This window comes from Brachyhypopomus gauderio, chromosome 3 (assembly GCF_052324685.1).
Source record: "Brachyhypopomus gauderio isolate BG-103 chromosome 3, BGAUD_0.2, whole genome shotgun sequence".
Classification (NCBI taxonomy): Eukaryota; Metazoa; Chordata; class Actinopteri; order Gymnotiformes; family Hypopomidae; genus Brachyhypopomus; species Brachyhypopomus gauderio.
In genome coordinates, this window is record NC_135213.1 from 1,935,189 (window position 1) to 1,948,959 (window position 13,771).

At 40.9% G+C, this 13,771-nt stretch overlaps 2 protein-coding genes across 2 annotated transcripts in view; both read right to left on the reverse strand.

Moving 5' to 3' along the window:
* Positions 1 to 216: 216 nt before the first annotated feature.
* The window catches only part of LOC143509961 (patr class I histocompatibility antigen, A-2 alpha chain-like), a 65,621-nt gene continuing 52,066 nt past the window's right edge, over positions 217 to 13,771 (reverse strand). Inside the window, exons 7-8 of the mRNA XM_076998889.1 lie at positions 452 to 517; positions 217 to 359 (exon numbers count right to left, since the gene is read on the reverse strand). Of these exons, the coding sequence (XP_076855004.1) occupies positions 457 to 517 (61 nt within the window). The 3' untranslated portion in view covers positions 217 to 359; positions 452 to 456. The remainder of the gene's footprint in view (positions 360 to 451; positions 518 to 13,771) is intronic.
* On the reverse strand, positions 1,371 to 6,946 carry LOC143509855 (class I histocompatibility antigen, F10 alpha chain-like). The gene is made up of 4 exons (XM_076998652.1): positions 6,927 to 6,946; positions 6,375 to 6,694; positions 4,060 to 4,332; positions 1,371 to 1,733 (listed from the first exon to the last, which is right to left on the reverse strand). The coding sequence occupies exons 1-4, from the start codon at positions 6,944 to 6,946 to the stop codon at positions 1,429 to 1,431; spliced, it is 918 nt and encodes a 305-aa protein (XP_076854767.1). The 3' UTR covers positions 1,371 to 1,428.

Here is a 13,771-nt window from a genome sequence, read left to right on the forward strand (position 1 = left end):
ACAACTAAAACAACAACACAAACCACGCAGGTCCGTAATATAAATGACAATGAAAAATACTATTATTAGGCAGTCATGGCCTGGTGGTTAGGGAACAGGTCTTGTGACCGGAGGGTCGTGGGTTCGATCCCCAGACCTGAGGCCATGACTGATGTGCCCCTGAACAAGGCCCTTAACCCTCACTTGTATAAAAAAAAAAATGAGATAAAAATGTAAGTCGCTCTGGATATGGGCGTCTGCCAAATGCCATAAATGTAAATTATAACTGGAACATTTATATAACACAACTGAACAAAGGACCCTGTGTGCAGAGTTATGTAGCTGGTTTCTTCATCATTGTTCTTCTATCTGCTTCCTTACTATACAGAGAAACATGAAGATGACAGTCACTCATATACGAATGATTTAAAACAGTTAACCTCGTTCATACAATACCAGGACAGGAACAAACCTGGATTAATCATTCATTGTAGAGGAGGAGACTTGACAGAATCCTCTGAGTGTCTGTAGACAGAGACTTAGAGACAAAGGGAGGTGGAGTTAGATGTCAAGTTAGAACTGACAACATTATGTGCATGACTAACTAACAAAACCAGACTAAAAGACTTTTGCCATGATTAGCTATACCCCTCCTGACAATCTTGTCTTTGGTTTCCTTTAGCGCCTCCTCTGTCTCCCTGTCATGTCTTTGTTTTGCTTTGTCCATGTGTTCATATTTTGGTTTGTCCATGTGTTCTCCTGCCATGATCCTGTCATTTGCAACTTCGCCCACTTGTCATTGTTTCCAGCTGTGTCATGTTCAGTTCCTCGTTTAGGCTGTGTATCCAATTCCTCTTTTTGGTCATTTGTTTTGTCAGTTATTGTATGTATCCATATATCGTGTTTATGCCTCTTGTGCTACAGTCGAAGTAGATATTTGTCATGTTTAATGTTTTTGTACTTCTAGTTAGTGTTCTTTGGTTCTTGTCTATTATATCTTTCTATTATATCTGTCTGTCTTTGTTTCATTTGCTTGAGTTTTTCATCTTTTTACTTATTCAGTTGTTAAACCACTTCTGCTTCCGCACATGCATCCAGCCTCTACCTCTACCCCACGTTACAGTTTTCCCGACGTATGGACAAAAAAAATGGTACAGAACAAACGTCTGTCATGGCTAGGTTGGTGTTTGTTAGTTTGTTGTATTTGTCATTTAGGTTGGCAAAATTTTAATTTTACAACCCACACAGATGTGTATTCATACCTAGGTGGTGCTGATGATACCAGTGTTTCACTCACCAGACGTCCAGACTGAAAAATTCAACAGCACAGAAGAAAAGGAAAACCAGCACTCCTGCACCACCAATGATCAGGAAAATTCCAGCTGCAACAACATCTCCATCATTAATCCTCCATTAACTGCACGGTCAAAAACAATGATTGAGTGATGGTTAACAGCTTTTGTTTTTCTTACCTGGGCTCAGAACACTGACATCAACCACTTCTATGAATGACTTCTTCAAGATTCCATTAACTACACAGGTGAACTCAGTCTTTTTCAGCCATGAACCTGAGACTTGTTGAAAACTTCTCTTTTGGAAGGTTCCATCCTGGTTGGGTAACATCTCTGTGCTCCAATGACTGTACAGGTCCTCTCCATTCATCTTCCAGGAGAAGTCCACTACTCTAGGGAAGAAACCTGTAGCATGACACACCACAGAGGAGTCCTTCTGGAACAGAAACACCTCAGGATGGACTGGAGAGAGAGAGAGAGAGAGAGAGAGAGAGAGAGAGAGAGAGAGAGCTGAGGTAGGTATATTCATTGTGTGGTGGGGTGGCTGAAAAAAAGAGTGCAAGACCATGCTACCTAGGGGAATTTCTCCTCCAGGCAATGGCACAGGCCAAAGAGGCCGCAAAACAAGAAATCAAACCAGAGGAAAACTAAAGAAAGGTTCAACACCACTTGGACCAGAGATGTAGTTCCAGTAATATAATTATTAACAATCAGCCCCGTCGACAAGGGGGGACAACCGGGTCTGTTGTCCCGGGCCCCAGGGCCAGGGGGGCCCATCAAAGAGCCCAGCAATTTATTTTTATTTAAAGTCTATAATTTTAAATAATCTTGAAATCTTTCATTAATATAAAATTCTGTACTCAAAATAAGCTCAATGGCTAAAATATATATGTTTTTTTTTACCTATCAGCATATTTTCCATTAAGTGCATACAGCCCCGCCTCCCACTGAAAAATGGTTTGATCCAGCACCGACTGTAGCCGGCTGGTACCCGCCCAATAGCGGGAAATACAGTGGTGGATAGTTAAAGAAAATATAAATCTGGAGCGCAGAAAAGAAAGGAAAAACATTTACCTAGAATTTTAATGTTGCATTGTGTTCCAGGTTTGAAAAGTGCTGGAATTTAGGCTAAAGTACTTGAAAATGCTTGAAATTGTAACTACTTCGTTTCACAACAAATATCTGTCTGATTGAACAGTTCTCTTGTATTACGTTAACAAATACGAGCCTCTTGTAATTCCAGGACGAAACATGAGAGAACGTGAAGACGTTAAGATTGGGTGTTTTGAAAATAAACAACCATTAAATAATGTGATAAAAAGCTAATTATTTCGAATCATTTCGAGTATATGTAATAATATTTAACTTAATTAAGTTTAACGTGCTGGAAAATATTGAAATGGACCTTTAAAGTGACGTACAAGTGCTTGAATGCCACCTTGTAAAGGTGTTTGAACCCTGCACACATGACTTTGTTCATTGCGCTGAAGCACGGCGCGTGCTAAGTACCAAAATTCGAGAGGTGCACGACCTCGCGAATCGACAGCGCGTGAGACACGGGTGGTGCCATTGCGATTACATCATTCTCGCCGCGAGGACCCTCGCGCCGCGACGTGTCAAGTGTAAACCAGTAAGCTGTCAGAAACAGCTTTGATGTGTGGCTATATTATATACTATATTGTCTGCTACAGAGGAAAGGGGGGTGGGGGGGCACATGAAACTTTCTTGTCCCGTGCCCCAGCAAGGCCTGTCAACGGGTCTGTTAACAATATAAAACACTGATATTCACTGACTCACAACAATTAGCTATTAAAAACTCCAGGAAGGAACAGGGCTGCGGCTTACCAATAGAAAGCTAGGGGATCTAAATGTCTCCTGCATTATACACCCACCGTGACCACACCACACATCTCTCACACCCAGATTACTCTAGGCTACCAAACCAGTGCAAAAGATTCCACCACTGGGGAACATTTGGCTCTGTCCTGCCTGCAGCTCCTGCCTTGCTCACAAAACACACAACAATAATACCCAACAGGAATGGAGGGAAATACCAACAAGTCAAGAGGGGAAACTTGTTCCTCACATGTACACTGAATAAAATAAAGGCCTTGTATCTAAACAAGCCTACCTTACCTGGAAGACCGAATCAAAGATGCAAACAGCAACAGCCCACCACACTGGTATATACTGATGCAGTGTTTCCTGATGCAGTGTCATTAGATGACATGCCCACCATACAACAAAACAGTGGAGAATGTTAGTGCTCAGCCTATGCTACTCACTGGCCGTTGGACACCAGAAAGGCTGATACCTGGGAGGTATTGAACAGTATACAGTCCACCAAGAACAACACCAGGCCCAACCATGTTATACGACATGGTTATATATCACGGAAAGGGAGTGACAAAGTAGGCAGCACACCCAGGCAGCCATACCCTACCTATTTATAATCTTAAATAAGACTACCCAGCAGCTCAGACACAATTAGAAATTAATTAGTGGATTATTCCAAAATCCCACTCTGGCACATTCACATTGTGAAATTCATAATGTTCTGACAGCACATGATGAAATATGTCACATTTTACAGACAGGACACTGAACGTGCCGGCATGCAGCAGTTTGAAGCCCAGAATTCAATGCAAACACACAGAGACTTGGAGATACACAACAGCTACTATGAAAGGTTGTTTATCAAAAACAAAGCAAAAAGCATTTTCTGCATATTTTATGCTTGTGGTTTGGTCTCTTTTCATTCTTCTAATGTGAACAAGTAATAATCTACCTCTCCTCTCCAGAGTGTCTCTGCCATAACCCACATATGTCTGTAACCACTCAGTACAGTTGTTCTCCAGGTAAGCAATAGACTGGTCAGTCCAGTTACTAGAATCCCACTTGTGTTTGGTAATAACAGCTTTATCATTAGGTGCAGTCCAGGTGTGGGTGTTCATATCCAGACTGATGAAGTCTTCTCCATCATAACCGTACTGCATGTGTCCTCTCTTGGTTCCATCATCATCCAGTTCACAACCGTACATCAGCTGTACTGTGTGAACCCCTGCAGAGCAAACCACACACACGCACACACAAATACACACAAAAACACATACATGCACACACACGAGAACTGGATAATTTTTAATATGATGGAACAAAATAAACTGATAAATACACAATGGTCATCATATCAATAAAACAAATCAATGTGTGGGACTCTCATGAGGGTTAGAGTCCCCCGCAGTATGAAAGGATATGAGGACATTTAAAACTGGAGAGTTCAATTAGTATAGTCATAAGGCCCTGTCCACACGACGCCGGAGATTTTTAAAAACGGAGGTTTTTGTCTCCGTTGTAAAAAATATCTCCGTCCACACGATCAGCGTTTTCAAAAATATCTACGTCCACACGACGCCGGAGATTTTTAAAAACGGAGGTTTTTGTCTTCGTTTTCAAAAGTATCTCCGTCCACACCATCAGCGTTTTCAAAAAATATCTACGTCCACACGGTATCACAACACGCACACCACTCAGAAACGCTGCAATTAACATGATCGTGCTTCCCACAGAATGACATCAAAACACTTGAAGAAGACTAATGTATTGCTGAACAACTCCAGTGCACCCGTGAAGAATGTCTAAAACGAAAACGAAAAGTGATACTTTATCTTTATCTTTATTTATTTGTTTTCTCCAGCATCGCCGTACACGATAAGGTTAGGGGCAGTCATGGCCTGGCAGTTAGGGAACTAGTCTTGTGACCGGAGGGTCGTGGGTTCGATTCCCAGGCCTAAGGCCATGACTGAGGTGCCCTTGAGCAAGGCACCTAACCCCAACTGCTCCCCGGGCGCCGGGCTAGGGCTGCCCACCGCTCTGGGCACATGTGATCCACAGCCCTCTAGTAATCACTAGTGTGTGTGTGTGTGTGTGTGTGTGTGTGTGTGTTCTGACTGCACAGATGGGTTAAAAGTGGAGGACAAATTTCGATTGGGGTGTAAAAATCACAATTGACAAAATATGGCACATTTCATTTCATTTCAAGGTTTGTACCTTCGGGTAGGAGGATTCGAAAAAACTGAACGCAGCGCATTTAGGCGCCTCCGCTGTGTTATGTAATGGGAAAGTAACATTAAATTAAACTGTAAACATGTTAATAATCCGCTAATTGCAGAGACAACAAAAACAATCACGGAGCTGTCTATGCTGAACAAGCTGAGCGAATGTAAACAAAAAAAATACATGCGCAGACTCACTATGTGACGTCAGCATTTTCCTAAACATGCGTTTTCCCCGTCCACACGAATAGACGGGTGGTAGAGTACAAAGGGCAGATAGTGGGGAGGGGCAGGTAGAGGTCAGGGGGCATATAGGGAACAAGAATCTGAAGTCAGAAATCTTAAAGATCTTCACAAGCAAAAGATAAAGTGATATCATGATGTTTATTAATGAAATAATAGTAGGCCTACTAAGAAATAAAAATTGTTCAATATAATTAAATATAAAATAAAACAAAATAGTTTAACATCTGGTGAGGGTGCCTGCATAGGGACATGTGGTTCATTCAGATCTTTTAGAGTCTTGGTACTGTGCCTGAGAACGCTGATGGTTTAATGTAGATAAAATCACTTTCTACCACTTTTCTGTCACCGCCTGATAGAAATCTGAGTGGAGACTCAATAACGTCATGTCCTCCCACTCGGTAGGTGTGGTTCAGCCATCTTTACTCATGCAGGACCTACATACAGTCCTCACACACATGATGTAGGTGTGTTATTCTCCTCAGTGTTACCAATATGTAGTAACAGAACAGTAAGTGTGGTATCATACTGACATTAGGGTTATTTGCTCATTTTGCAGTTTCATCATGGGTTATTAAACAGGGCACTGATCTTTAAATTTTGAATATATTTGCCAATTAACTTTCTCATGCTAATTCTATCATGATTTATCTTTTTGTCATTGTCCAGTAATAATAATAATAATAATAATAATAATAATAATAATAATAATAATAATAATAATAAATAGTAATAACTATTATTGTTGTTGTTGTTTGGTGTATTTGAGCTGCATCAGTGATGTTGAGAGTGGGTTCATCCTCACCTTTAATCTGATTAAATCGCTCCATTACATTAACCACACTGATGTTGAAGATCTCTTCATTTTTCTGACTAATCACAGTTTCACTGATCCAGTAATCTTCATCCTTATGTTCCTTTATCCACTCTGTCTTGGAGATCATCCTTTTGATGTTACTGTCATAATATACAAACTGATCTCCATCCAGCAGACCCACCACAGTGAACTCTGGGAAGTTTATACCTGGTGTTACTCCAGTGTAGAAGTAACGTAGAGAGTGTCTCACTGTGAGAGAAGCAAATGGAAGATTGGCATTAGATTGTTTTTTTTTTGTCAGAATTTGCCTGTGAAAGTATGCACATATTAGAAATTAAAAAGATACTTAAATGAAATCGGATTCATGATTCGTTTCCTCCCTCAACCTTGAAGAACTGCAAATAAAACTGGTCTCAGTCTGCACGATTGAGGACATCAGTACAGAATGGAAGAATTAACTGGTTGTGGACATCATGTAGTCAATCATTTTTAAAAAAGCTCATTCCAACTGAGGTGATATTTTGCAATTCCATAACTGACACCTTGCTGAAGAGATGCATTATTGTGTAATGGTCGATCATTCATTTTTCAGGCATCTAGTTAATCAGATCAGCTCAGATCAAATATTTGATCTTCTGAACATTGGGAGGTTGACATGTAGACTACATAAATCTTTCACACTTGCTATATTCATTTACTTAATTTATAGATACACTATATTCCCGAAAATATTCGCTCACCTTCCTTGACTCACATATGAGCTTAAGTGACATCCCATTACTAATCCATAGGGTGCAGTATGACGTTGGTCCACCCTTTGCAGCTAGAACAGCTTCAACTCTTCTGGGGAGGCCCTAAGGCCTCAAGACAGAAAATTCCAGATCTAATGCCTAATCTCGCAGACTACCCCACTACACCTGAGGTAATGGCTGTCCACATGGCTGTCTGCCTTCTCGAGGAACACTGAGATGAGGAGAGACGAGCCTTTCCAGAGATCCATCCTGGACCAGCCACCTCCTGCCTAAGCGGATATGATAGAGGGTGAACCCATTGCCATGACTAACCAGTGTGGATGAAGGATAAACGGTAACACTTTACAATACGGTTCCTTAATTAATGTTTAAGTACCTATTAACTAAGCAATAGATAATGGAGAATTGTCGTCATAGTTTTACCTTAATTACTCTTCACTATAATAAACTACTAAGTTATGTCACATGTAAGTAATTAATAAGTAGTCTTCATCAATTTTCGTAACTACTTACTTTCGGTTCCTTAATTAATGTATTAGCTAAGCAACAAGTAATAGAGAATTATCATCATATTTTTCATTAATTACTTTTCACTTCACTGTTAGTTCACATATAAGTAATTAATAAGTTGTCTTCATCTATTTTTGTAACTACTCACTTAATCAGTCCTTCATTAATAAGTAGTCTTTGTGTGCATGTGCGCTGGTTTGGGTACGCCCCTGTTTGAATGTTTAGCGATGTCTAGACAATCGCCTTTGTAAGTTCTCTCACCTATCTCTAGTCTCGTTGCACACGTTATGTATTATTGTTGACATTGTCATGAGTGTTGTGTTGTTAGTTTTCGTCACTGCTTTAAACGCATCCTTACATACAGGCTACACTTTACTATTATACACTGCACACTATAACACTTCCTCATTGTAATTACAGGTCATTACAATGAGGAGTACTTAGTGTTAAGGAAACCGTACTGGGGTGGGTTTCCCGAAACGTTCTTAGCGCTAAGTACTTCGTAACCTCGTACGTTTCATACGAGGTTACTTAGCGCTAAAAACGTTTCAGGATACTCACCACTGTTAAGTAAATACGTGATTACTTATTCTGAAGTTACTTACTGTGACGTTGCGAGCAGGCAGGATACCGAGATGGGAGCAGCGTTTAAAGCAGTGATGAAAATGAACAACACAACACTCATGACAAAGGTCGAACAACAACTGATGAAGGACATGTACAGGACACACACTTACATATCTCAACAATAATACCCAAACCAGCGCACATGCACACAAAGACACGCTGGAGTGACAAGTACATAAGCATTAATGAAGGACTGATTAAGTGAGTAGTTACAAAAATAGATAAAGACAACATATTCATTACTTATATGTGAACTAACAGTGAAGTGAAGAGTAATTAATGAAAACTATGATGATAATTCTCTATTACTTGTTGCTTAGCTAATACGTTAATTAAGGAACCGAAAGTAAGTAGTTACGAAAATTGATGAAGACTACTTATTAATTACTTACATGTGACCTAACATAGTAGTTTATTATAGTGAAGAGTAATTCAGGTAAAACTATGACGATAATTCTCCATTACCTATTGCTTAGTTAATAAGTATTTAAACATTAATTAAGGAACCATATTGTAAAGTGTTACCGGATAAACCCACTAGAGGGCCCTCTCACTGCCCTGAATTCTCCTCTGCTATGACTAACATTACCAACTGTCAAGACATTTAGGACTGAACAGGAATTACATAAAGGACTCATGTATAACATTACCAACCATCAAGACGTTTGGGACTGAATAGGAATTACATAAAGAACTCATGTTTATAAATACACACCAAGATGGACTTTATTTATCCCTCACATCTTTTCTTTGTTTCTCTCTTTTTTAATTGTTGTCATGGTGACCGGCTTGGACTCAGACACTTGGAAAGCTACTTTGTGACAACAGCTGATATAAAAAGCGCTATATTGTAACGTGGCTTGCGCCACGGAGAGAGGAGACGGACACAATCGCTGAGAGGAGCGAGATTTATTAAAGGGAATACCATACTCGTCATCAGAAAGCCAGGCAGGGTCCATAACGGGAGGGCAGTCCGAATAGCAGGCGAACACGGGCATAACCAAGACAGGGGAACACGAGAACAGACTATGAATCAAAAAACAAAAACACACGACGGCCAGGTATACAATCAAACGGTCCAACATCCAAAATATCAAAACACCAGACAAAGGACAAGGGAGACTCAGGGGTTTATATACATGGGACAGAAAACGAGGGACAGGTGTGAACGATAATACAGGGGCGTGGTAACAAACGAGGAATCACGAAGACAAACGAGCTGGGTGGGATGAACAGGCAGGGAACACGGACATAAGGGAACCCAGAGTGGCAGCTACGAGAGGGGGCGTTGCCCTACGTGACATATATAAATAAAATTTGATATGATATGATATGATACACCTGGCACAGTAGCCAAAAACCTAGGCGTCATACTCGACTCATTTGATTGATAATACTACTAGGATAGCTTTTCTACATCTCTGCAACATTGCCAAGTTAAGAAATGCATTATCACAGGATGATGCAGAAAAATTGGTGCACGCCTTTATTAGCTCTAGATTAGACTACTGTAACTCACTACTGTCAGGTTGTTCAAATAGGAATCTAAATAAACTTCAAATAGTTCAAAATGCCGCAGCCAGAGTTCTAACCAGAACTAGAAAATCTCAGCATATTAGACCAGTCCTATCAGCCCTGCATTGGCTCCCAGTTAAATTCCATATTGATTTTAAAATTCAATTATTAACTTATAGAGCACTGCATGGGCTTGCTCCTGAATACCTTCCTACTATGAACCCCCACGTCCATTAAGATCACAGGGTGCTGGTCTTTTATTAGTTCCACAAATTAATAAGGTAACAGCAGGGGGAAGAGCCTTTTCTTGTAAGGCCCCCCAGCTTTGGAACAACCTTCCAAAATGCATCTGGGACTCTGACACAGTCACAATCTTTAAGTCTAGGTTGAAAACCCACCTATTTGGTTTAGCGTTTTATAATTAATATCCCCGCTTAGATAAAGGTACAGATCCAGGGGTTCATAGATGAAGGGTTTTATGGTAGACTGGGGCGCTGGTGCTGTCATCCTGTCACTGCTCGTGGTCACTCAAGTTTGTTGACAGTGCAGTGGATGGATGCCATTGTCTCAGAATGCCCCCAAGCCTATGTTACCTTCTGGTTCTGCCTTTTTTAGCTAGGCTGTAATAATTTAACTTAATGCCGGAGTTGTTGCCACACTCCAGAAATGTTCATAATCTCATCTGTCCTTTATATGTCTCCGTACAGAGCTAATTTTCCCTGTTTTATTTTTTCCACATGGCTGCCCGCCTGCTCGAGCAAAAATGAGATGAGGAAAGACAAGCGATCCATCCTGTGCCAGCCACCTACTGCCTGACCGGATGAGCCTACACCATGATGGACATTGTTACACCTTTTCCTTTTCTTTATTTCTTTGTCTAAATTGTTGTTGTTGTCATGGTGACCGGTGTCGGCCAGAGGAGGATGGGCTCCCCCCGAGTCTTGGTTCCTCTCAAGGTTTCTTCTTCATGCAAAAAAACTAGGGAGTTTTTCCTTGCCACTGTCGCCCTTGGATTGCTCACTGGGGGCTAGGACTCGGCGCTTGTAAAGCTGCTTTGTGACAACAACTGTTGTAAAAAGCGCTATATAAATAAAATTTGATTGATTGATTGATTGAAGGCTGTCCACAAGTTTTAGGAGTGTGTTTATGGGGATTTTTGACCATTCTTCCAGAAATGCATTTGTCAGGCCACATACTGATGTTGGACGAGAAGGCCTGGCTCTAATTCATGGCTCTAAGTCTCTGCTCTAATTCATCGCAAAGGTATTTTATCAGGTTCAGGTCAGGGCTTTGTGCAGGCCAGTCAAGTTCATCTGCACCAGACTTGGCCATCCATGTCTTTATGGACCTTGCTTCGTGCACTGATGCACAGTCATGTTGGAAGAGGAAGGGGCCAGCTCTAAACTGTTCCCACAAAGTTGGGAGCATGGAATCATCCAAAATGTCTTGGTATGCTAAAGCATTCAGAGTTCCTGTCACTGGAACTAATGGGCCAAGCCCAGCTCCTGAAAAACAACCCCACACCATAATCTCTGTAACTAACCCCCTAGAGGAGATTTATTTTGGTCCCACACGTTAAAAGACAAATGTTTAATTTTGTTAATGTTATTTTGTTGTGTGAAGTTATCCCTTGTGTGATGAGACTTTTAATTTGGGTTTGGTGACGAGTGTTCGCGACGGAGCGCGAGGCTCCTTGTCGAGACAGGTGATCGGAGCGAACTGCAGAGTGACAGAGTAAGCGTTATTAGCAATTGTGTAAAATATATTAAGGTTTGCGCTCCCATTTGTAGAGGCACAAGGTAAGAAATTGGTTAAGTTCGTGTTAGATTTGCTTGTTAAATTAATTACTTTGTGCAAAGGAGTAATAGTGAGTTTTAATCGTCATAGCAACGAGCTAGCTATTAGCTAAGGAATAGCACTGATAACGGACATGTTTAACTACTCCAAATGATTTGCGCTAGAGGAAACATGCTTTGGTGAAACTTTGACATTTATTGTAGTTTTCTTTTGTTTTATACAGCTCTTACGGTGGTTTGTTAATCCACATTGTACTACAATAAAAAGGGATAAACCATCAGTCAATGGCTCACCTCGTGTACCAAATGGGAATGTTACAGTAAGAGCTTCACCTCTCCATAGGACCGACTGCGCTGCACACCTCACGGATTTAAAAAGGTTTGACTGTACACGGGCTGCAGTGAGTTGATACTAAGGAGTAATGCGAATTAATTTAGTCATAAAGAGACAAAAGAAAATATGGAGAACAAGGAGGATCAAGTTGTAGTTCTTCAGAATGAAATTCAGGATTCTATAGATGTACTTGGTAGAGAAGGTACAGAATGTGCAACATCAAGTCAGGAGCTGAAGAAAACTACCGAAAATAAAGAAATCCTTGCTGAGATGCAAAATGATATACAGGATGCATCAGAGCTACTTAGACGTTCAGTTCGTCCACGAGTGCCCACAGCAAAAATGCTAGCTTATCAAAGTGATGAACAGAGCAAACGGGAAAAGGGACTTATCAGCCTCTATGAAAGGTGGAAAGTCCATGTTCGTAAAGCTAGACAAGATCTAAAATCTGACATATCAGAAAGTCACCTTGCATCACTTGCAGACGACATTGAGCAAAAGAGAAATGATATTATAAAAGCTTATGATGAATTGAGAGCACATACCACCCCTGATACCGAGCTGAGACGTAAAGTTGATGCTTGTGACACTGTAACTAGCGATCTCCTTAAAATATTATATGAAAGGCTAACTGGCATCAATGGTGAATTCGATGCAAAATACGAAAAACAGCATCTGCGAGAATTACTCGTTCCGGACTATGCTCGTTCCATCTTTGGTTCTACAGCCTCAGAGTCGAACGTTAGTCGGCACACCTCGTCATCTTGCATAGCAGCCAAACGAGCAGATGCCGCTGCTGAATTAGCAGCCAAAGAAGCTGAGTACAAGGCTCTATTGGAGGAAAGGAAACAAAAGGAAAAAATAAGAACCTTAGAGGAACTACACAGAAAGGAATTAGAAACACAGAATTCTGAATTAGAACGCCTGCAAGCTGAAAGAGACTTGAAAACGGCTCATGCCAGGTTTGAAGTCTATAACAGGGAATTAAAACAGGAGACAGATAGACAATCTGGACTTCCAGAACCTAGTTTCCAAGAAAATGTTGCTCTTCCTCTCTCTACACATCAACCCAATACAGTCTCAGCATTGCCGTCTGCTGATGTATCTTGCCTAGCAAAGGCAGTTCAAGATAGTATAGCCATTAACAGACTTCCTACACCAGAGCCTACAGTGTTTAATGGAAATCCTACTGACTTCATAGAATGGAAGTCCTCCTTCATGTCTCTTATAGATAAAAGGAGCGTTTCTGCAGCTGATAAACTGCATTACCTCAAGAGATATGTTAGTGGTTCAGCTCGTAAGTGTGTTGAAGGTGCGTTTTATCGCAATGATGATGAAGCATACGGAGATGCGTGGAACAAGCTCAATCAGAGATATGGCCAGCCGTTTGTCATTCAAAGAGCATTCAGAGAGAAACTGGCCAAATGGCCAAAGATACATCACAAAGATGCTGAAGGATTGAGAAACTTTTCAGATTTCCTAAATGCTTGTCTACAAGCCATACCTCATGTAAAAGGTCTGGATATCTTAAATGACTGTGAAGAGAACCAAAAGTTGATGTTGAAACTACCCGAATGGCTTGCTTCTCGATGGAACCGTCAGGTCACTCTATCTCTCACAGAGGGTAAAGATTTCCCCAGCTTTCAAGAGTTCACCAAATTCATGTCATTGGAAGCAGCAATCGCATATAATCCAGTTACCTCCTCATTCGCTCTTCATTCATCTGAGTCACATGACAAAAGGAACACAAAATCAACAAAAGGAGACAGGGTCAGTGTCTTTAATACACAGGCTACAATGGAGGGTCATCATAGGACAACCAAAGGAAAGTCAAGGACCCCTTGCATGTTA

Bases quoted from the DNA above. Each gene is read 5' to 3' on its own strand.
- LOC143509855 (XM_076998652.1), bottom strand. From the start codon at position 6,946: ATGCATCTCTTCAGCAAGGT. The intron at 6,695-6,926 runs GTCAGTTATGGA...ATACTTTCACAG, and splicing joins ATGCATCTCTTCAGCAAGGT to GCAAATTCTGACAAAAAAAA. The intron at 1,734-4,059 runs GTAGATTATTAC...CTCTCTCTCCAG, and splicing joins AGACACTCTGGAGAGGAGAG to TCCATCCTGAGGTGTTTCTG.